The 20,646-nt window shown below is 43.0% G+C and overlaps 2 protein-coding genes across 2 annotated transcripts in view; both read right to left on the bottom strand.

Annotated features, from left to right (window-relative positions):
* Nucleotides 1-233: 233 nt before the first annotated feature.
* kcmf1 (potassium channel modulatory factor 1) lies at nt 234-6,862 on the bottom strand. Its single transcript, XM_052050794.1, has 7 exons — nt 6,604-6,862; nt 5,089-5,256; nt 4,808-4,947; nt 4,585-4,686; nt 3,390-3,579; nt 2,273-2,579; nt 234-2,143 (listed from the first exon to the last, which is right to left on the bottom strand). The coding sequence occupies exons 1-7, from the start codon at nt 6,617-6,619 to the stop codon at nt 1,873-1,875; spliced, it is 1,194 nt and encodes a 397-aa protein (XP_051906754.1). The 5' UTR covers nt 6,620-6,862; the 3' UTR covers nt 234-1,872.
* Nucleotides 6,863-7,685: 823 nt separating this feature from the next.
* itga1 (integrin, alpha 1) overlaps nt 7,686-20,646 on the bottom strand; it is a 32,115-nt gene continuing 19,154 nt past the window's right edge. The window contains exons 12-31 of the mRNA XM_052050575.1: nt 20,415-20,562; nt 19,824-19,966; nt 18,555-18,698; nt 18,044-18,298; nt 17,837-17,967; nt 15,888-16,063; nt 15,654-15,805; nt 14,390-14,500; nt 13,592-13,668; nt 13,309-13,435; nt 13,090-13,167; nt 12,930-13,006; nt 12,675-12,764; nt 11,436-11,538; nt 10,907-11,023; nt 10,695-10,793; nt 10,449-10,553; nt 10,138-10,233; nt 9,937-10,050; nt 7,686-9,633 (exon numbers count right to left, since the gene is read on the bottom strand). Of these exons, the coding sequence (XP_051906535.1) occupies nt 9,577-9,633; nt 9,937-10,050; nt 10,138-10,233; nt 10,449-10,553; nt 10,695-10,793; nt 10,907-11,023; nt 11,436-11,538; nt 12,675-12,764; nt 12,930-13,006; nt 13,090-13,167; nt 13,309-13,435; nt 13,592-13,668; nt 14,390-14,500; nt 15,654-15,805; nt 15,888-16,063; nt 17,837-17,967; nt 18,044-18,298; nt 18,555-18,698; nt 19,824-19,966; nt 20,415-20,562 (2,400 nt within the window). The 3' untranslated portion in view covers nt 7,686-9,576. The remainder of the gene's footprint in view (nt 9,634-9,936; nt 10,051-10,137; nt 10,234-10,448; nt 10,554-10,694; nt 10,794-10,906; nt 11,024-11,435; nt 11,539-12,674; nt 12,765-12,929; nt 13,007-13,089; nt 13,168-13,308; nt 13,436-13,591; nt 13,669-14,389; nt 14,501-15,653; nt 15,806-15,887; nt 16,064-17,836; nt 17,968-18,043; nt 18,299-18,554; nt 18,699-19,823; nt 19,967-20,414; nt 20,563-20,646) is intronic.

Genomic DNA, 20,646 nt, shown 5'->3' with positions numbered 1-20,646 from the left:
ACGGTCTTTCAAAGTATTTGACGGCAATATCTTTTCTCGTCACGTTCCGATATTTTGTTTTTCAATGTGTCCTCAAATAATCCTTTGTGCATGACAACGCCCGGGCTTCATTTCAACCTAAGGAGGTGCAAAGCGGTGAAGGCCTCTTGGCTTCATCGAGAGCTGTGAAGTTTGGATTTGTTGTACTCTCTATGTACATTTTTTTTTTCGGTAAAAGAAGAAATGTCCGCCCATGTCTTTGAACCATTATTAAAGCCACAAAATTCAATATACATCTTGTTTTGTACACAGTAGGGTCAACATAGAAGAAGGCGCTAAGGCGTCGAGATTCGTCAAGGCTCCGAAACAAACATGAATAAATACAAAGTGCTAGCCTTAGCAGAAAGGGGGGGGGGGGGGGGGGAAATTAAAAAAAATGTGAACAGACACAAGCACTCTCGTCTATGGATTACTGTACACGGTGTCTACTCACGAATCAGTTTTTGTGACTCCTTCCGATTTGCGTTAACCAGATATGGTTTTTCTTCATCCAAACCCAAAGAGAAGCACGCTATCTGGATTTTAGAGGCATCCAAGGAAAGGTAACCAGAGTTAGCGTGTCAGCTTTGGGAGTTTTTTTTTTTGAATGATTAAAGATCATGCGTGCTGCAACGAACCGCATGCAGTAGTTATTACGGTAAACCCATTCGAGCACTTTTTTTTTTATTGATAATGGTCAGAAACAAACAGCAGCTTGGGCAGAGGGGGCCCCACGTCCTCTGGGCTTGTCAATGGGGAGTGGGGGGGCTATTTATAGGTGCGGGGCATGGCGAGGTGGGGTCGGGGTGTATGGGTGAGAGTTGTTTGGGTTTGGAGCTGCATCCCGTAAGAAGCAACGGTTGATAGCCGTCAAGCATTTTCTCTGACTAAGTATTGGGCTGGGGGGCGGGGGTTTGAGTGCAGGAACTGAATGATTATCAACTTCATATATATGTATGCTCGTTTACTCACTCCGTAGCTATGCTGAGCCCCACTTAATCTGGTTTCACTTTTATCGAGCCTCACACATGACATGGATGGGGAATATTTAAATTGTGGCAATTAAGATATAACGTGCAAACAAAATGCACAATTATGGAGTTAGCAAATTGAGCGCACTGTCCCTTCAAATTTTAATAACATAAAAGTACTTTGAGCACTTAAAAAAAATTGCAGAATTGTGTATCGAAATGGTAGCCCTTTGCATGAACCATGAAGAAGCCCTGAGTTAAAAAAAAACTAAAATCTCACCCATACTGTAGTCCCAAGAATTAGTATACTTGTCGAAACAAGCTTGTGATCACAAAATGTTTATGTGAATTACTATCTTGTGCACGTTACACTTATTTCACAGCCATAAATTATGATTTGGCGCGCACACTATTCCCATTTCAGGGCCACAATTGAGCATTTTCCTATTTTAGATTCATTTCCTGGGTACAAATTAGGATTTCATGTGCACCTTATACGGCTATAATTTAGTACTTTGTGCGCACATTACACCCATTTTGGGGCCACAATTTAGTATTTTGGCGTTACCGTTATCAACACAACAAATGTTTTGTGTGCAATAGTTTTGTGACCAGAAATAAGCATTTTATGTGCAAGTTATAGCCACAATTAAATGTGTGTCCCTCATGTCATGTATGCGGCTCCTTAGAGTTTTACTTACACGTAAAAACAAACAAAAAAAATGCCTGACATTACATTCACACCACCCGCCCCCCCAAAATCCTCATTGCCACCCTCCCCCCCCAAAAATTGTATGGGATGACGGGCTTTTGGAGGGAAAGGGGTGGCGTCCATCACTGACAGTTGCAGCAGGTGGGACAGAGTCTGCACACGGCCTGGATATCAAAGAGGCGGCGGCGGAGGCTCCTTGGCGGCGGAGGAGGAGGCTCTCTCGCGGAGTTGCAGGTGCTCCAACGCCACGTCAAGGGGCATGATGTCTACGCAGCCCATTGCGCCAAAGTCGGCGAAGTCCCGCCGCTCGTCCTCGTCGGACGACGAGCTCTCGTCGCGCATGAGCGTGGACAGCAGCAGCTCCTGCACGAACAGGCTGCGGTCGGCGCGCTCGCCCTCTGCCAGCTGGCGCTCGGCCTCCGACATCTTGGGCTCGTTCAGCCTGCACGCCGGCGGCAAGAATCATGGCAACGCTCACAACCACAATAAAAAATGTTGAATAAATATAAATAAAACATTTTTTTAAAAGGCTTAGCTTTAGCACACCAAACTAAAAACAAGTGCCACATACCGCGCTAATAGAAACTGAGAGTTGTGGGACGAGGACGAGGGGTTGCTTTCGGCCGGCGCGCCCGTGTTGGCGGCGGCCGCACTAGGCGGCGGGATGGCGGCGGTGCCCGAGGCCGGCGCGTTGGTCGGGTTGTTGCCGCGCCGGGCGGCGTGGCGGCCCGTCTCGACCTGCTGTCGCGCCGCCTGCGCCTGCTGCCGCTCGAGCTGCAGCTGCATCTGGAGCTGCTGCAGCTGCGAGGCCGACGGCCCCGACGAGTTGATCTGGCCGCCCGCTGCGCGCCGCACGCCCGACAGCTGCGACAACAACTCTGGCGGACAACAAACAACTTGATCCTGTATTCCCTACAATCAACTGTGACTGGCATAAATTACATTTGCCTTAAAAAAATAAAATAAATTAAAGAGATTAACATACGTGTAAAAAAGGTCATATTTGCCTGAGAAAAAAAGTCAATGTTATAAGAATGAAGTCATTACTTTTCTGAAGAAAAAATATCCCATCACAAGTGTCTACAGTCATATACAATACAAAACTGTTTAATTGATCAGAAATTATGAAAACCTTTAAAATGGTTTTCTGGAGGGAAAAAAATAATGAGCATGTGGCAAAAGCTTGGTGCAGTAATTCAAATTTGGCCGTTTCTGCTGCTCAGCTCGATTTATCAATTGAAAATAATCAAAATGCCAAAGATTCAAACAATAGAGTAGTATTTCATCATAAATAAATAAATACAAATAAACATTTTAATTTTAAAAAACACTTCAAAAACACCTGTTACGAGAAAATGTTGTAATGTCATAAGCATAAAGTCTGAATATTTTTCAGAGAAAATCACATTGTGTGTTAACTGGATGACGCCGTATTAAATCACACAAAAAAAAGCAGTTCTAAAAATAAAGTTGTATTTTGTAACAGGGAGGGAAAAATACGTGACCCCCCCAAAAAAAAATGTTAAAAAATATTTTAAGAGTCGCAATGTCACACAATTAAGGATGTCCATTAATCATGCCTTCAGGCACGCGAGTCAAAACAGAACGCCGTTGTCGATTTGCACGCAACTACAGGCAACGTAATCCGTAAGAACAGGAAGTTGCGAAGGTGTCGCCGGCGTGCTTACCCGCGATGGGGTCCATGGCCTCCCTGTTGCTGGGCGTATAGGTGGAGCTCTGCGACGACGACGTGGACGAAGACAGTCCGCCCGTAGAGCCTCCGGTAAAGTGCATATTGGTGCGTCGCGCTCGGGGGCCGCCCAGTCCCCGCCCGGGGTGGAACATCCGCCGCACGTGCCGGACGCTGCTGGACTCGTCGTGAAGCGAGGCCCCGTTAAGGCGTGATAGCGGCGGCGAAAACGGAGGCGGAAGTCAGGTGTGCATTTTTTTTTCGGGGTGTGGGTGGGGGTGGGGGGGTGGGGGGGGGGGGAATACCATAAAGAGAAGTCTCTTTCAGCTCGTGACAAAAGACAGCGAGGTAACCCTGTGTGGTTTCACAAAGCTCATGATGTCATCAAAGCGCTGCATTGATATCACACATTGGAAGAGCATCGTACACGCGCTCATTTTGACCCGCGGGTAGCAGCGTGGTTCGTTTCAAGATTGGGAAATGATCCCAAATGCATTCCATAAGCAATTGATTCATTGACCACAAGAATACATCTCTGTATTACAACAAAGATGATCAAAAAGGATTAAAAAAAAAAAATTAGGCCAATGTTGATATTGGGCAAATAATTTGGCAAAGACGTCTGTGTTTTGGTCATTTGCCTACAACAAGAATTACAGGCAGGACTTTGACCGTGTGACGTGACTTTGTCTTCCAGTATTTTTCCAACTTTCCAGAAGGAAAATCAGCAGGAAAAAACAATATTGGGATTTTTTTTTTTTTTTTTACAGAGCTAATATCGGCCAGCCAATTAATCGGTAAGGCCCGAAAATAAAGTAATGGCGAGTGGCTGTTTTGTTCATTCTGATGTCATAAAACCAGTAAGACTCGTTTGAGCAAATTATTGCCAATCATCTACATATAAAACGTTATCGACATTTGCCTTACCTAAAAAAAACGGTAACGGCAACTACCGTAGCTATTTGGTGTGTTGTCAACAAACGATTTAGACTAGCAATCACCTGCTCGGTTCATTTCGAAGGTCGTTGTAATGCTGCAATTTAAAACAAAAGTAACAGAGGCTCGTTTGTTGACGCGACAGTCAAAACAATTCAGGTGAGTGTCGGACTGGGTTCAGAAAATCATTGACAATCATCTGCTGAGTTTACTATCAATACACATCCAACGATGATGTAAAGCGAGTGAAAGGATATTAAATCTCTAGGTGCTCTGTGCTCAAGTGTGAGGTGGGCTGTGAAGTCATCTGTAACATGATTGGGATCCCCGCCAGGCAAGGCGGCACATATTGGACAAATCTGGAACGCAGAAGCAAACGTACAAGCTAAGCCTTTCTAATCCAGAAAAAAAAAATGCAAAAAAGTACATTATATTTAAAAGAAAGTGGCTGTCTTGAGAGGAGAGAGCGTGCATACTCACCACCTCGGTGGAGGTCTCGGGGTGCTCGGCGGTGACGTGCTCCTGCAAAGACGTCTCCGTGAAGCCCATCTTGCCACAGTAAGGACATGTGAACGCCTGGTGCTGCTCCAGCGAGAAGGTGTCGCCGCCATAGTACAAATCTGCGGGGGTCGAAGCAACACTGCATCATGCGCCCGACGGTTACCGCAAACGTCGCCCACTTGATTCAATGAAACCACTCGCCCATCGCGGATCATGACAGTAAAGAAAAAAAACAACAACAACAACAACGGAAGGCTCACCGTAGTCTACCCTGGTTAATATACACTGCATGGGATGCTCTGTGGTATGCCGCGTGGTGGTGGCGCCGCTCTCGTAGCACGACGCGCACAGGTCGTAGTCGTAGCAGATGAGACACTTGAAGCGTCTTCCCCGGAAGTTTCCCTTCAAACAAGCGTCGCAGCTCACACCTACAACAGACAGGGAAAAAGTCAGACAAACCTCAGTTAGAACTGTAGGAATGGCTGTAGTGACAGTTTTATGTAGGAAATATATTTCAACAGACTGCCATCAAAACAAATAAACAATAAAAAACCCAGTATTGCATTTCGCTGAAAGTAGTTTTTGTAATTAGTTGGGAGCCCGGCCGTTCTCCTCTTGTGTTCCACAGCACAGCGTGTTCTACGACATCATAGTCAGTCTTCCAAAAAGCGTGTTATTTTTCTTCACCCAAATGTACTAAACCATCATAGGAGGTGTCTTTTCCTCTTTGAGCTAGCCCTCCAAGTCTGACGGAACCTCCCAACCAGGTAGGTGGGAAGGTTGCGCCAGCATGGTGATGATGCTCTCGGTCAGGAACTGTCAGATGCTCGTGGCATTTTAAGCTGGCACTAGTTGCCCTCCCCACAAGTGTGGCCTGTTCTCGTGCACGTAAACAATCAAAGGCTTGAAGGTGTGATCTATAGACATTCTAATTTGAAGAGGAAACCGGTAGTCCTGGAACATTTCGGACACACCTCTCAAGACAGCCAATTAGCAAACACGCACCTGTGATTGTCAGATGAGGAATCAAATTCACTTTGTATGTTAACGGCGGCTGGCCGACTAATATAAACAATATTTTTCAAATGACCGTCATCTTAAAATATCTTTGGGGGGGGGGGGGCTGCCGGGTGCCAATTAAATTCCATCTTTGTGCCACATGACCACTTTTGAGAGGCTGTTCTCCTTGATCTCGCTTGAGCTAACCTGCTAGTATTACACAAAACTTCCCAGGTGGCCAAAACAACACGCACAACCCTCCAATTTGGGTCTACAACTCTAAATTTGTAATTGAAAATACCTCCCAAAAAACTCCGTCAACTTGTATCAGTGCAAAAAAACACGTTGGGGACTTTTGCGGCCTGACTCTTGATGACAGTGCACTCGCTAAACGACCCACTTCTTGGGAGCCAATGTTAGCTCCCTAGCTAGCAGATAGCTAACAGAACATAGGTGACACGTTTGTAATGTGCGTCTACTTGTGTTATTTTGTGTCTTTAAGTGTCAAAAAAGTAAGCCCATAACGACAACATGTTGTTGGCGCTGTTAGCACAGGTAGCGCTACTAGCCGGGGCTAACTGGGCAGCTCCAAGCAACGGCTAACTGCTAAGCTACGCCATGATGCCGAGTAAGTTCCCAACTATAGACATTAAAAGTCCTAAAATGACTGTCACTGCCCAATCGCGTCTAAAATAAGGAGCGTTAATGAGGCATTCAGTTCATTTTAAGATTGGACAGGAGCTCGTTAGACACGGCGGCGCAGTTGATCAACTCACCCTCATGACGGGACATCCTACAAGCGGCCCACAAAGCAAGCCCTTCCCGGGGCTCCCCCACAGCGCCGTCGACGATGTGAGAACGGGGAGATAGAGTACCAGGGAAGCTATCGCTCTCCCTTCACTTGTTCTTTTTTTGTTTGTTTTCTTTTTGGTTTGTTGTTTTTTATTACCAAGATGGATTCCCGTGCCTAGCGTTCCCCTCCCCAAGGCAGCCACTTATCGCTTCAGTGCTGGCGAACGACGCTAGACGGCGCGCTACCGCGTAGAATCTCATGAGTGAAACTCAAGAAGGAGAGGGAGTTATTTTTGAGTCCCTAATTTAAACTCGCAGGCACTGTAAGGTCACGTTTAGCATATTAATTTTGATTAAAAGTAATTCAGTCAAATACAACTATTTATATTTTAATACATAACTCATCTTTATAATTGTTTTGTCGTTTGGATGAAGTAATAGCCACTTGTATTTCCTTGACGACAAAAATAAGGGCATAAAAAACTTGAGTCATTCAACTTTATTGAACAAAACAGTGACAATTTACTTTAAAATAACGCTTATTCTACATTTATTTCTGTAAAAAAATACTGCATTTTAAAATCGGTTTGTCATGAATATAAAGTTCATGTAACTGTACTTTTCCCCCTTCATTTATTTGTGGCATTTTATTTTGGAATTGAACATGTAGTTTAACAAACAAGACTCCTTTATCAACCAAAAGAAGTTAAAAGGACTGTAACTAATTCACTGAACATTTGGATGATTTATATTTTAACAAGTAACTGATTTTTATTATAATTCAGGAATTAAGAATTTAAAAATGGTGCGGGTAAAGGATTTTTATTTTCATATTGAATCATTGCACATTGCATCATTTTATAAATAAGGCTCATTTGTGCATTTATTTAACATTTCAACTTTATTAAAAAAAGTTTAAACATTTTTCTAAGGTAATTTATTTTAAATACAATTTTGCGCAATTTAAACGTTTTTTTGAGGGGCAAAATGGACAAATAAAATGCAGTACAGTGAAACTAAAGATGAAGAAAAAAATCAAGAATGATAATCTACAAAAAATGAGAAATTTAAAAGTTGTGAAGGCATTTTTTATTTGTTTGGAAAAATATAGAAATGAAATTGCATTTGGCTGTAAAAGATAAACGCGGTAAACTTGAAAATATACGCAAATTTGTATGGAAGCATTTGTATAATACACAGAATGCATTTTAAAATATTTAACATAAAGAACACAGTATGTATGACATTTGTATTTACAAAATCTTCATAATCCTACAGTTTGTGTATGCTGCCCAGAAATTGAGACAGCCTGACAAAACAAATCAGTGCATCATGACATTGAAGACTTCACAGCAGTGTTGGTTTGCTTGGAGATCTTATAAAATAAAACAAGTGATTCCGGACCACATTTAGTCTATCTATGCAAACAGGCAATATCAGAGATAAAAAATTCTGAAATGACTTTCTGTACCAACAGGTTGTGCTTAAATATGGAAAGTAAAAGAGCTCTGGAAAAAAAAAAATCTTCATAGCATGCACCTGTACGCCATTGCATACTATGGTGTCGCATCGTATAACCACTGTCATGGCTTGCAACAGTTATAATCAGTTTAATAAAATTAAATAGAAGAGTGGAAGAAAAAAAATTAAAAAAATATTTTCTGCACACAAGAAGGTCACTAAAGTTGAAAAATATGCCTCAAAAGTTAAAAAATCATCTCGTGTCACATCAACAAACTTGCAAAGTGTAAAATTGATGCCAAATTGAAAAGTGTGATGAATACCATAGAACAAGCAATGAAATCTAGTATTAACTCAAAAAAGCATCACTTATGTACAGGAGTAAACGTTTTCATCCATGGCATCTTCTGAGCACAAGTAGTTGTACTTTTTTTTCAGTAAAATGTTACACTGTTTACAGTTAAAATTTAAAGTTACTCAAGCAAAACACCCACATGCCCCACTGCTATCATTTCAAACCCGAAGGGTAAGCAGAGCTGCATTTGATTTTGTTGGATGCCACATACACACAGCATAGTCAGTGTATGAAGTGTTGCCTCCATGAATAAAAATTACTGCAACTTACTGCAGGAAGAAAATTAATTTCATTTCCTCTTCAAAATAAATCCATGTTTCATATTCACATAAATCCATAATCTGCCTCTATGTGTAATTAGTGTCTTTGATATATGTCATAATACCTGAGCACAAAAACATAAATGGCTTGTGGGCAACATCTCTTAAATAACTTCAAATATTGCAACAATAACAATGAAAACCAAAAAGATACATTTATATACATTTTCAAACTTAAATGTTGCGATATTTACAGTACAATGTCAGATTGTGGGATTAAGCAAAAAGGCCACACACTTAACACAAAATATTTGTATTTCCATTGTTTTTTTTTTCTTTTTTGGCAAAATAAAATACCAAAAAAAAACAGGATGTGCCGTGACGCTAGCATACTTGAGCGTCTATATATATATATATACACACACACACACACATACATACACACACACACACGGTCAAATTGGTTGCTCAAGCTAAAAAGTCAGTTATTTTGTCAGAAGAATAACCATAAACAGCGATTACAAGAGCGTCATCATGAATATACACTTTATGGAACGCGAAACAGCAAATGGGTTCCACGCACCAGCTATAAGTCATAAAAGTCTCTGTACAGTAAAAATAGAATAAAAAAATGGTGACGTGGCCACTTTGGATGTTGATAGCAAAAAATAAAAACAGTGCATTTTTTTTTTCAATTGAAGTGCATAACAGTCCAAAAGCAAACATGTACTTTGCCTGTAAGTGGTGGACTCCGTTGAATGGCTTTTTGTACTCTAAGGTAGTCGCAGTGTGTTATCGTCACACACTCAGTGTTTTTTTTTTGTGTTTTTTTTTTAAAGTGACTCCAGAAGCGGCGCTCATTTCCTCTTTGCGTGTCAGCTTCAATCCATCATATCCTCCTTGGAGAACTCCCGGGATTTTCTCTTAAAGAAGCCCATCTGGGGGGGAGAAGGCAACAAATGTTTACAGCGGAAATTTCCCAAATGGTTGTTGGAAATTGGCAAAAGATGTTTGAAAGAAGGAATTGAGCAATATGGGGTGGGGGGCGCTTGTTCACGACTTGATGAAATATTTTGAGATTTGGGCAGTGTCAAAAAAACAAACCTCATGAAAATTAGCCGGGGAAATGAGCAATTTGACTTATTTTCAATGTGAATGTATTGCCTTTGATGGAAACGTCGCCCCTGCCAAAATGGCTACCCCGCAACCACTGTACTTTGAATTTTAGCACGTTAGCGTACCTTCCAGAGAGCAAAAATGACAAGCGCTAAGATGAGAAGACCTATGAGGATGCTGATGATGATGATCCATATGGGGATTCCCCCTAAGCTCTCCTTGGAGACTTGGATCTTCACCTGACGGGTGGTGGGGGAGCCAAAACGAGTCACGAGTTATTTCATATTACATCAACAAAATCCAGATGAAAAAAAATGCTGACTCACAGTTCGGGTGCTGTCACTGGGGATCAGGACAAACAGATCGGTGTTCCTGCTCGCCAGTGTGGCGTTCACCAGCATGTGCAGACTGGAAAAGTCCGCCTGAAAGACCCCACAAAAATGCTGACGTCAACAAAAAATCATACAAATCCTTTCAATTCATTGTGTCAAACATGACGGCATCCCAATTCTGGAACTGTTTTCCATTGACTTCTGAGGAGAACTACCGTCAATCTGCATTTGACTCGTATAAACTAGATTAAAAAAAGAAACAAAAGAACAACACATTTGACAGATCATCATCCAAATCTACCCACCTTGATGAATGTGGGCTTCCACACTCGGAAGCTAACGTTGACCTGGCTGACTTTGGCTTCTGGGATGAAACATTTGAATGAGGCACACGGGAGGTTCTCGCAGCTCTGCGATGCAATTTAAACACAGCAGGTGAGGCGGGAGGGAAACATACAGTATATCTCGAACCCTTTCAGGGGCAGCTTATCATGTTCGCAGGTTACAGGGTGCATCAAGGGGTTTTAAAAAAAAGTCCCTTTGCCACCCACCAGAAGAAAGACGCCGAGTGTTTCTTTCTTTGGATTTGGTTTGAAGACGTCCGGGTTGAGATTTAGAGGGTTGATCAAAGCGGCCGCGTCGCATTTCATCTGTGAAGAGGAGAAAATTCCATTGCGACACAGATCTTGTCCAATGTGTTAAAAAAATAAAAATAAAAACTAAGAAAAAAAAGTGTGCCGGCAGTGGGGGTGATGGCACTCACCTGCGGGCTGGTGACGATGTGCGTCAAGTACAGCAAGTAATTGTTACGAGGCGACAGCCAGGGATAGGTCACCGTCAGATCAAGAGGAGGAGACACCATATCGCCTGCTTTCTCCATCTAAGACATGTGGAAAAAAGATAGATTGAATAGCCCGTTGGAATGAGTAGAGTCATCCAACCATCCATTTTTTGATACCGCGTATCCCTGTTCAGTATTGCAGGAAGCTGGAGCCTGTCCCAGCGGACTTTGGGCAAAAAGTGGACAATATATTAGCGAGCAAATTATTAGGTGGCAGTTTTCTTTCTTTTTTATTATTATTATTTTTTTGAGTTGGGGGCGGGGGGCATTACGTCTTCAACATTGAAAATATTTGACAGTTATACAGTCCAAACAGAAAATTAAAAATTTACATATTTTTTTGTCAGTGTATGACAACATTGAAATACTTGAAAAAGTCACATTGTAACCTTAAAAAAATATATATATATACTTCTTGATTATTTTATTAGTCTTGACTTGGAAGTCTTACCGTGTAGCTGATGTTGACCTCCTCGCCGATCATGCGGGTGTCATTGAACACCGCCGAGTACTTCTCGCCTTCTTTCACCACCACGTGCTCGTCCACCGGACGCCTGCAAAGAATTCATGCAGATTCAGAGTCAGATTTGAGTATCAATGAAGAACCACAACGATGATCATACGACATCTACTGCAGTGTGTCTTCCTCCACACGATGGACAAATCAAGCCCCCTGAAAATGGATGCCAAAAAAGTGCTTGTTACTTAAATGGCCTTTTTATTATATAAAACCTGGAATTATTTTATTTTATTTTTTGTTATTGCTGGTTTGGCCTAAACCAATATATTTTTAAATTTTATTTAACTGATTAATTGGTAGTCCAGTGGTTAGCACGTCGGCTTCACAGTGCAGAGGTACCGGGTTCGATTCCAGCTCCGGCCTCCCTGTGTGGAGTTTGCATGTTCTCCCCGGGCCTGCGTGGGTTTTCTCCGGGTGCTGCGGTTTCCTCCCACATTCCAAAAACATGCGTGGCAGGCTGATTGAACACTCTAAATTGTCCCTAGGCGTGAGTGTGAGTGCGAATGGTTGTTTGTTTCTGTGTGCCCTGCGATTGGCAGGCAACCGGTTCAGGGTGTCCCCCGCCTACTGCCCGAAGACAGCTGGGATCGGCTCCAGCACCCCCCGCGACCCTAGTGAGGATCAAGCGGCTCGGAAGATGAATGAATGAATGAATGATTAATTTTATATTATTTAGTGCCCACAATAAATTGAACTCACAGATGGAAATCAAATTACGTACAATTCTATTCTAATCCAAGTCACACTTGGATTTATCCATCCATCCATTTTCTAATCCGCTTTTCCTCACGACCAGCGGTCTTCGGGCACCTGAACTGGCTGCCAGCTAATCACAGGGCGCACATAGTCAAACAACTATTCGCACTCACAATCACACTGAGGGACAATTTCGAGTGTTCCATAAACCTGCCATGCATGTTTGGAATGTGGAAGGAAACGGGAGTACCCGGAGAAAACCCACGCAGGCATGGGGGAGAACATGCAAACTCCACACAGGAAGGCCAGAACCGGAATCGAACCCTGCACGTCTGCACTGGACGGCGACATGCTAACCAGTCAACCACCATGCTGCCTCACTTGGATTTATTGAAATTAAATTTGTGTTATTGTGATCATTTCGGGCCCTTAGCAACGGTAACTAAGGAACAACAGTGTTTAAAGCGTACTCACACAGTGAAAACAAGGCCGGCCTCATACTTGACGGGGATCGAGATGTGCACCGTGTTGTCATTGAGGGTGGAGGTCAGCTCTTCACTGTCGCTGTGGGGAATAAAACGGACACACGGAAACACACACGCGGGCACACACACACACACACACACACACACACACACACACACACACACACACACACACACACGCAAAATGATGATAATGCTCAGTCTAATTTCATTGTGATTCCTTGTCGTAAAAAAGTGACTGTACCTCGTGGCTGTCACGTTGATTTGGATGTTGTGATGAATGTGATTCGTATCCACCTCAAACTTCACTTTGAAAGCTTCCTGTGGACATCACATGGCCTCTTGAAGGACAAAAAACATTGATCAAACATGCCGGGAGTTGTTGGGTTGTTTGAAAGCGCTACCTCCACATTGCTCCCCAGGAAGGGGTACCCCACCGCACATTCCACTTTGGTGTGATTCAGAGTGCAGTCTTTTTCCGGCTGACAATTCAAAGGAAAACAAGGTCAATACTGTAATCACGTAGGTTGCTTTAAAGACTCTTGACAGAAGCATGCTTTTTTACAGAAGCATGCTTTTTTTTCCACATCATTTCTCATTTGCGAGCGTCAAAGCGATCTCACCTCCACTTTGACGTAGTTGATGTTTGACGTGAAGCTGAGCACCACTTTGGTGTTGTAGGCGTTATCTTTACTGTTTCTCACGCGGATGCTCACGTCCAGTTTGTCCTTCTTGGCTCGGATCACCAACCTGGAGGACAGCAAAGGAAAGACCCTGAACATACAAACGATCTACCACAAGAGGGCAGTCTTGCACCGGGATGTCCTGCAAGGCTCGTCCCAACATTTTGATGAAATGCTTGAACTTGGAACTTGTCCGAAGTGTACGGGATGCACGCGTGCTCACCCTGTTACACTCGGCTCTGCTCGGAGGGAGAGGTCAGCGATGCACCGTTCGTGGTTGCCACAGTCTACCAAGGGAATCTACAAGAATAGGACGGATTCAATTTGGCGGGGTGGGCGCTATTCCGTGAATGTGAAGGCATTTCACTTTATTTCCTTCAGAGCACAGAATGTTACACACTATATTTTGGGAACACCACTGGCGTTAGCGGGTGGTCTCCAGATGAACATGAAGTGTGTGGTGGAAAAAGAGAATCCAAATAAGGGTTTGTGTTTGTTTATACACTTTGTAAAAAAAAAAAATCCTCCTTACGCATGACCTTAATTTCCTTTGCCTTCCCGCCCACCCCACTCCGGAGCGTTTCACGGGTCACAGTGCATTTTGTTCCCAGAATGAAGATACGACGTGCACAGCGACTGACCGCTGCACTGTAATATAATATCCAGCAGACGAGCAACTGTAGCTTCCGTCTGGTGATTTCCTGGTTGCTCCCTTTTCATAAACAATAACAGGAGAAGACCCCATTTGCTTCATTCCCATATCAGGCGGCGAATTCTTGCTCCCTTCGTTATCTGGACACATCGCTCACCGCGATCACTATTACTTGGAAAGCCTTGAAGTTGGCGTTTAGGGAGTGTGGGAAGACGTGTTGAAACGATTGCGAGATGAAAAATGGCAGGACCACGCAGTGAACAATTGGGGAGCAAAGAAAACGACAGAACAGCAAGAAACGGTATGAATAGCGCTCTTGGCTAACTAAAGTGCGGCAAATATTTCGCAGCTCGGGATGTGACGGCGTACCGTCTTGTTAATGGACGTGGGCAGGCTTTCATCCAGGACCGGGCCTTGGTCTTCATCGGCCAGTCTAAAGTCCAACGACACCATGAGAGGGTCCCGGAAGTCCAGTCTTGCCTTGTAAAAAATAAAATAAAATAAATAAATAAATTAAAAATCAATAAAAATGAGAAGGACTTGATTTTTGTTTTTTATATATTCACTACAATAGAATAAAAGTACTATCACATGCTGCGGAGCAGACGCGGTACCTGTTAACTCATTCAGTACCAGACAATTCTAGACTAAGTCTGAAAAGACGTTTAAAAACGTCTTTGGGAGCGAGAGAGTATATCAAATATTTTCTGTAATATGCCCTTAATTTCTCAAAAATGAGAAAGTCCACCCTTTCCTTCTTTGAAGTGAACCAGTATAACTTGTTTTTCCTAACTAATTAATTAATTCCTAAAACTAATTCACTGCCCGTCCATGGTAAAACAATTTTGGACTTCTATCGCCGTCAGTGTCAGTGACTTTTATTTTCTTTAAAAAGCATCTGCTCTCGAAAATATCATTTTATTCCTCAAAAAATGTTTTGCTGAAAACATTCTTGAACGACGCAGATTTGTTAAAAATATCTGAAAAAATATCAAACCTTTTTCCCCAACAATTGAATTTTCTGCCCCTCAAAAATTGGCGATTTACTCGCAAAAAAAGTTCATTTTTTTAAAAAGCATTTTAAAAAACAGGATTGTTTCCTAGACATTTTCCTAAAAATACATTTTTTAAATAATAGAGCTATAAAATTCCATCTTCAATCTTTGAATGTATTACAGTATTTTTTTTTCCTTTTCAGTGCGACCTACTTTGGATGGCAAAGTAGAACAAAGAAAGCAATGACACACATGCACGTAGACTCAGACACACACACTCATTCAAACGCACATGCACTTCAGCAGCGCTGCAGCTGTTTTCGCTGATTAGTTCCTGTGTGTGTCATGCCAGAGGGAAGCTAATCAAAGAACACAACGGCGGACCGACACTGCACATGTGACAAAAGTGCAGACGTGAGGCACAAAGGCTGCTTGCTTGTTGATGAACAAGTGCGGAGTCTGCCTTTGTGTCTACAAATCAGCTCCCTCCGACCACTCGTGTCTTATCCAGGTGTGCCTTGTTGTTTCGTCTGTTTGCCTGTATTTAGTTCTCTGTGTTGTGTTTTTGTTGTTGTCAGTTTTGTTTCCCTGATTATGTATTGCGATCATGTGACTTCCCTTTCCTGTCGTCGGCTTACCGACATCACGAACTTCTCCTTCGCGCACATCTTCAATCGGTCCTCCACTGTGACCGTTCTGGAAATCCGTCGGTCGCTCTTTTCGTCCAAGTCGAGAAAAGAAGCCCTGGCTTTCGCCCGCAGAGCATCCAGGGTCAGGTTGTAGCGAATCACTGCAGAAGACGTGATGGGAAGAAAAACAAAAAACAAAAAATGAAATGACGCCACAATGATCAAAGAACCAAAAAGTCTCACCTGCTTTGTTCTTAAGATTCTGCTTATCGGATTTGATGCTGTAGACGAAACAAACTTCGGTGGTAACACACACAGATTTTCGTCCGAGGTGTTCGCACTCATATTCTGCCTGCTTCACGTTGATCTTGGCAGGGTCAAAAAACATGTTGGCTCGGAGTTCCGCCACATCTCTGGACCTGAGCGCATCATGGAGATATCAAAATGGGAGTCAGCATGATATATGTATGTATATATATGTATAGTTTAAAAAAACTTTAGAGCTGTGATAACATTAGAAACGATATTACAGATTAATCGACACGATCGTACTTCGCTTTTGGGAACGCGACATGGTTTGTCAATAGAGTTAAGGTCAAAGGATGATGCTAGCTGATGCTAGCTAGCTACAGTGTAGCTAGCTAGCTAGCATCAGTATTGGCTAGCGAGATTTTTTTTTCTTCCTTTACACTGTCCTCTAAATTATTAATGATGACTGTTTTTCTTTTTTTGCTCAAAATAGGCAATGAAAAAATATATATGTACAGTATTGCTGCAGTCAGTGTTGTACTTTTTTTTGGGGGGGGGGTCCGAAACTGGTGTTTTGGTGAAACCAAACCATGTTCTATTGCTGAATACGAAAGAATGCTAAACAGCTAACATTTTCCGATGAAAGAAGTGACGACGTTTCCTTTTGACAGGTTAGGTGTCCACACTGTATTCTGCGGGTCTGGAAAGTCCAGTCAAAAATGCTCCATGACGACTGGCCATATGTGGAACTCCGCTTTGAAATCAGCTGGCAGTTAATTAGGCTCCCGTGGGAAAATCATAATCAAACTTTCTCAGGAAAAAAAAAACCCTCAAACGTTTCTTTACTTGAATGCACTCTTTTTTTTTTTTTGGTGGGCACTGCATTTGATTTCTAATGCGCAAAAATCAAATTAGACTTGCAGAGTGTCTTTGAGGGAGGCAACAGATGCGCGATAAGCATAAAACGCGGCCAACAAGCTGGAGAGAAAGGAGCCAGCCTTGTTGCATGCCAAATCCTATTTCAAACAGCAAGCCACTTGGGGGATGAAGTTTTCACACAGCCCACGAAGAAAAAAAAAAGTGTGGGAGGACATTCTCCCATGCCTGCGACGTTGAGTCATGGCGAACGTTGATATCTCCACCCTTGGGTTCGGGAGCTCGAAACTGATCAATTTTTATTGGGTTATATGTTCTATTGCCATTGTCAATCATGAGTACTGTAAAGGTACCCATGAAGGCAACGTGTACGAGTAAAGAATCCTGGCCAGTAGGGCTAAGTAAGGCTTTTAAAAAGGAGACATCTCCAGGAAGTCGTCCATCTCAAGCGTACAAGTCCGGTGGGACGTGTTCAGCTGTCTAAACGAAACAAGCAAAATGACGTGAGATGATACTCAGATTACAAAACCGGATGAGTGGAATATGTACGGACAGAAGTATTGGGACACACCTCTTTATTGATGAATTTTTCAATCAAGGGTGGAGTAAAATCCCCTTACAAGTAGTTTTGCATGTTTTTAACTTTTTTTTTTTTTTTGAGGAAGGCAGAGGAATTTTTCTTAAAGTGGGACAGCGGTTACTACAGTGGACAGCTTATCATTTGTCAGGTTAAAGGGGGCATGAAAGGGTTAAATATAAGATTTAACATGATGGAACCCAAGGAAACACTTTCAGAGTGTTTTTGTTGTTGTTGTAGCAGTTGTTTTTCCTCTAACGTATCGAACTTTTTTATTTTTTTAAATTCTACTTTTTTCATTCAAAATGTTGATTTTTTTTCCTCCCTTCCTTTTTCCATTCTGGAAAATTGAGTTTCTTCTCAAAAAGATTGAATTTAAAGAAAAAAAAATCAAATTATTTTCCTTGAACTTTTTAAAACATATTTTTTTCCCCCTCAAAAATTCTAAAAATGTGCACATTTTAAGAGTCTTGTGTGTTTAATGTCTCACCAGAACAACGAGGCCCCGCCAAGACCACCGATTGTCACATCAGTGATTCCGTCTCCATTGAGATCCATGACCCCATGTATGGACTGACCAAAAAATTTCATCTTGTCGTCATTTCCGCCCGCCGGGATGTGCTACAAAGACACCGCGGCACCATTTGCAAGAGTTTGAATGGAACAAATCCATTCTTGAGCAGCAGATGGCGCTCACCTGCACAAAGTTCTCCTTGAGTGACCGCTTGCTGTCCCCATGGTAGATATACACGCCCCCTTTGTGGTCGTTCTCAAAGGGCGCTCCGATGGCCACGTCGTTGAAGCCGTCCAGGTTGAGGTCCGAAACGGCGGCGATGGCCGTGCCGAAGCGGGCGCCGCACGGCTCGTTTTTGTGGGCGCAGCCCGACGAGCTGGCACTGCAGCACGACTGGTTGACGGGCTTTAGCGTGAACTCGTACGCAAAGCGGCCGTCCTGCAATGACAGCTATGAGTTGGAATCTGGAGACGTCCACGGTACAGTCATCCAACTTTAACTCGCTGAAAGATTCACATATTCTGGGTTTTTGGAGCTCTTTCGATAAAAAGGTTCCACAAGATGGCGCTGTCTTGCGGCATATTCAGAGCGTTTCAGAAAGAGCACGAAAAAGGTTGTATTTATGTTAATTTAAAGAATATGCGAGGGACGACTGTGCTATCGCGCACGATTACGTATCATCGTTTCGGTCTACCTGCTTGAGCTTGTAGACGTACACTTGGCCCTGCTCGTCTCTGTCGGAGCCCATGAACATGGGCGCGCCGACCAACAGGAGGTCTGTGTACGAGTCGCCGTCCACGTCGACGGTCTGCAGCACGCTGCCAAAGTACGAACCGATCTGCGAGCGGAGCAGAAGTGGCTCATGAATTGTGAAAAGTGCTTGTACAAAAGTAACCTCCACCAGACACGGGCAGCACGGTGCAGGAGTGGTTCGCACAACTGCCTCAGAGGTCTCAGCTTTGGGGTTCAAATCCGCCATTGGCAGAGCACATCAAAGCCTGAACGCACACCAAGCAGACAGAGAGGAGCAAACAACTGTGCTTACATCATCCTCCAGTGTTTGTTTCTTAAGAGTCATGAATGATGCAATTAAAAAAAAAATGGAGATGACCACGCACTGTAATAGCCGTCAATAAATCAGAGCGCAATTAACTTTGTGGCTGTCACACTTTCTCCTGCACCAAAGCATTACAGATACCCATTTTTAACAAAACTGGCATTCTCAAATGTATCTAAGCTCACTATTCATCCAGACTTTCAATCTTGAGGCGACATAATGCAGCACGGCTCCCACCAAGTGAGCGTGGAGGCAAGAGCTTCACCACTGTTCTCAGACACCGAGAGAGTAAAATACTCAAGGTATTTTCAGCACTTTTATGCGTAAATCTACAATAAAACTTGAATATTGAGTTGAAAAAAAAATTATTTGATCATATCTGGATGGATGGGATTTTCGCCCGACAGTGACAATTTTTTTTATTGTACATTTATTGGTTCATTATGATTAAATACATTCCACATGCTAAAAATTCTATGTAAAAAATGTACTAGCTAAATTTTTTGTTTTTTTTTATTCAACAATAAAAATGTAAGAACAATTTCCCCTTTCAGGGACAACTGTCATGACAGTGGACAGCTGAACATGTTATTTGGTTACAGGGGGCATAAAACAGTAATTATAAATAAAATGCAAAGTGAGATGGAATGATATTTTATATTTCAAAGAAGCTGCTTTTACATCACACATCCATATGCGATTTTCAACTTGTTCTTTGTTGTTGTTATAAACTCATATATGGATGATGTGGCCCAGCCATCCAACCGAATGTTGAATGTCGCATATTTTCAAAAGGTCCGCGGGTGTGCTGGCACATCCAGCCAATCGCAGGGCACCCATAGACAACCAAGCATTCACACTCACATGCTCCTAAATACGCGAATAGGGTTGAGTGGAGGAGCTCACCTGTTCTCCTCCCAGCGTCTGCGAGATGACAACATCTTTGTCCTCCAGCCGGTAGATGACGACGCGGCCCGTGTGGTTGTACCGCGGCGCCCCCGTGATGTACAGCACCCCGTCGGGGGTGGATGCCGACTGCACGTCATAACCTAAGAAGAACAGACCCAACTGTTTACGTCTCACTTTTTCAAAGGGCAAGCGATAAAACAGTGAATTTGGCAGGACGATAAAGGACACAAAGGAAAGAGGACAAAATGCATTAAGCTAGAGCGGGTTTGCCAAGCGGCTGAGTTTACAGTACGCCAGCCCGGAACGCAGAATCAGTGGAGTGTGCTCTTCATAACGACAGCTTGATTAAATAAATCAATATTAAGATAGCGGGGGTTGCTGTAACTGGCCATAAAAGGCATGGAGACAAGCAGGCAAAGTGGCTTATATTATTGATGTCACTTCAAGGCAGGCATCCGCAGACGCAGCGGATCAAACTGAAAAATTGCCTATTTACTGCACGCGCCAGCTGTAAAATATCAGTCGAAGCTAAACACCAATTTCAGACAAACACATTAAATACTGAAATCTTTTTCGGGGGGGACTCACCGAGGTAACCGGCCAGTCTTTCGTAGCCGGCTTCCCTTTCAGGGTCAAAGAAGTGGTTCTTCTCCGGATAAACGACTCCATCGTTGACGTGCACGATGACCGTGCCGTTCCAGTCGTACGCTCCCACCGCTCCCAGTAGTAAGCCTTCCTATCGTGAAGCGTGAGGAAGTTTAATCAATTCACAACAGCAAGACTTGCAAGAAACACAGTACTCAGACGCTTTCATCAAAGA

Source organism: Hippocampus zosterae, chromosome 18, assembly GCF_025434085.1.
Source record: "Hippocampus zosterae strain Florida chromosome 18, ASM2543408v3, whole genome shotgun sequence".
NCBI classification, from domain to species: domain Eukaryota; kingdom Metazoa; phylum Chordata; class Actinopteri; order Syngnathiformes; family Syngnathidae; genus Hippocampus; species Hippocampus zosterae.
Note: the sequence above shows the minus strand (reverse complement) of the source record. Positions and strands in the feature narration are given on the sequence as shown.

Coding starts and splice junctions, on each gene's coding strand:
- kcmf1 (XM_052050794.1), bottom strand. Junction 3,580..4,584: donor ACAGAGCACCTAGAGATTTA/ATATCCTTTCAC, acceptor GCCTCGCTTCAC/GACGAGTCCAGCAGCGTCCG. Junction 2,144..2,272: donor TCTCAGTTTCTATTAGCGCG/GTATGTGGCACT, acceptor GCCGGCGTGCAG/GCTGAACGAGCCCAAGATGT.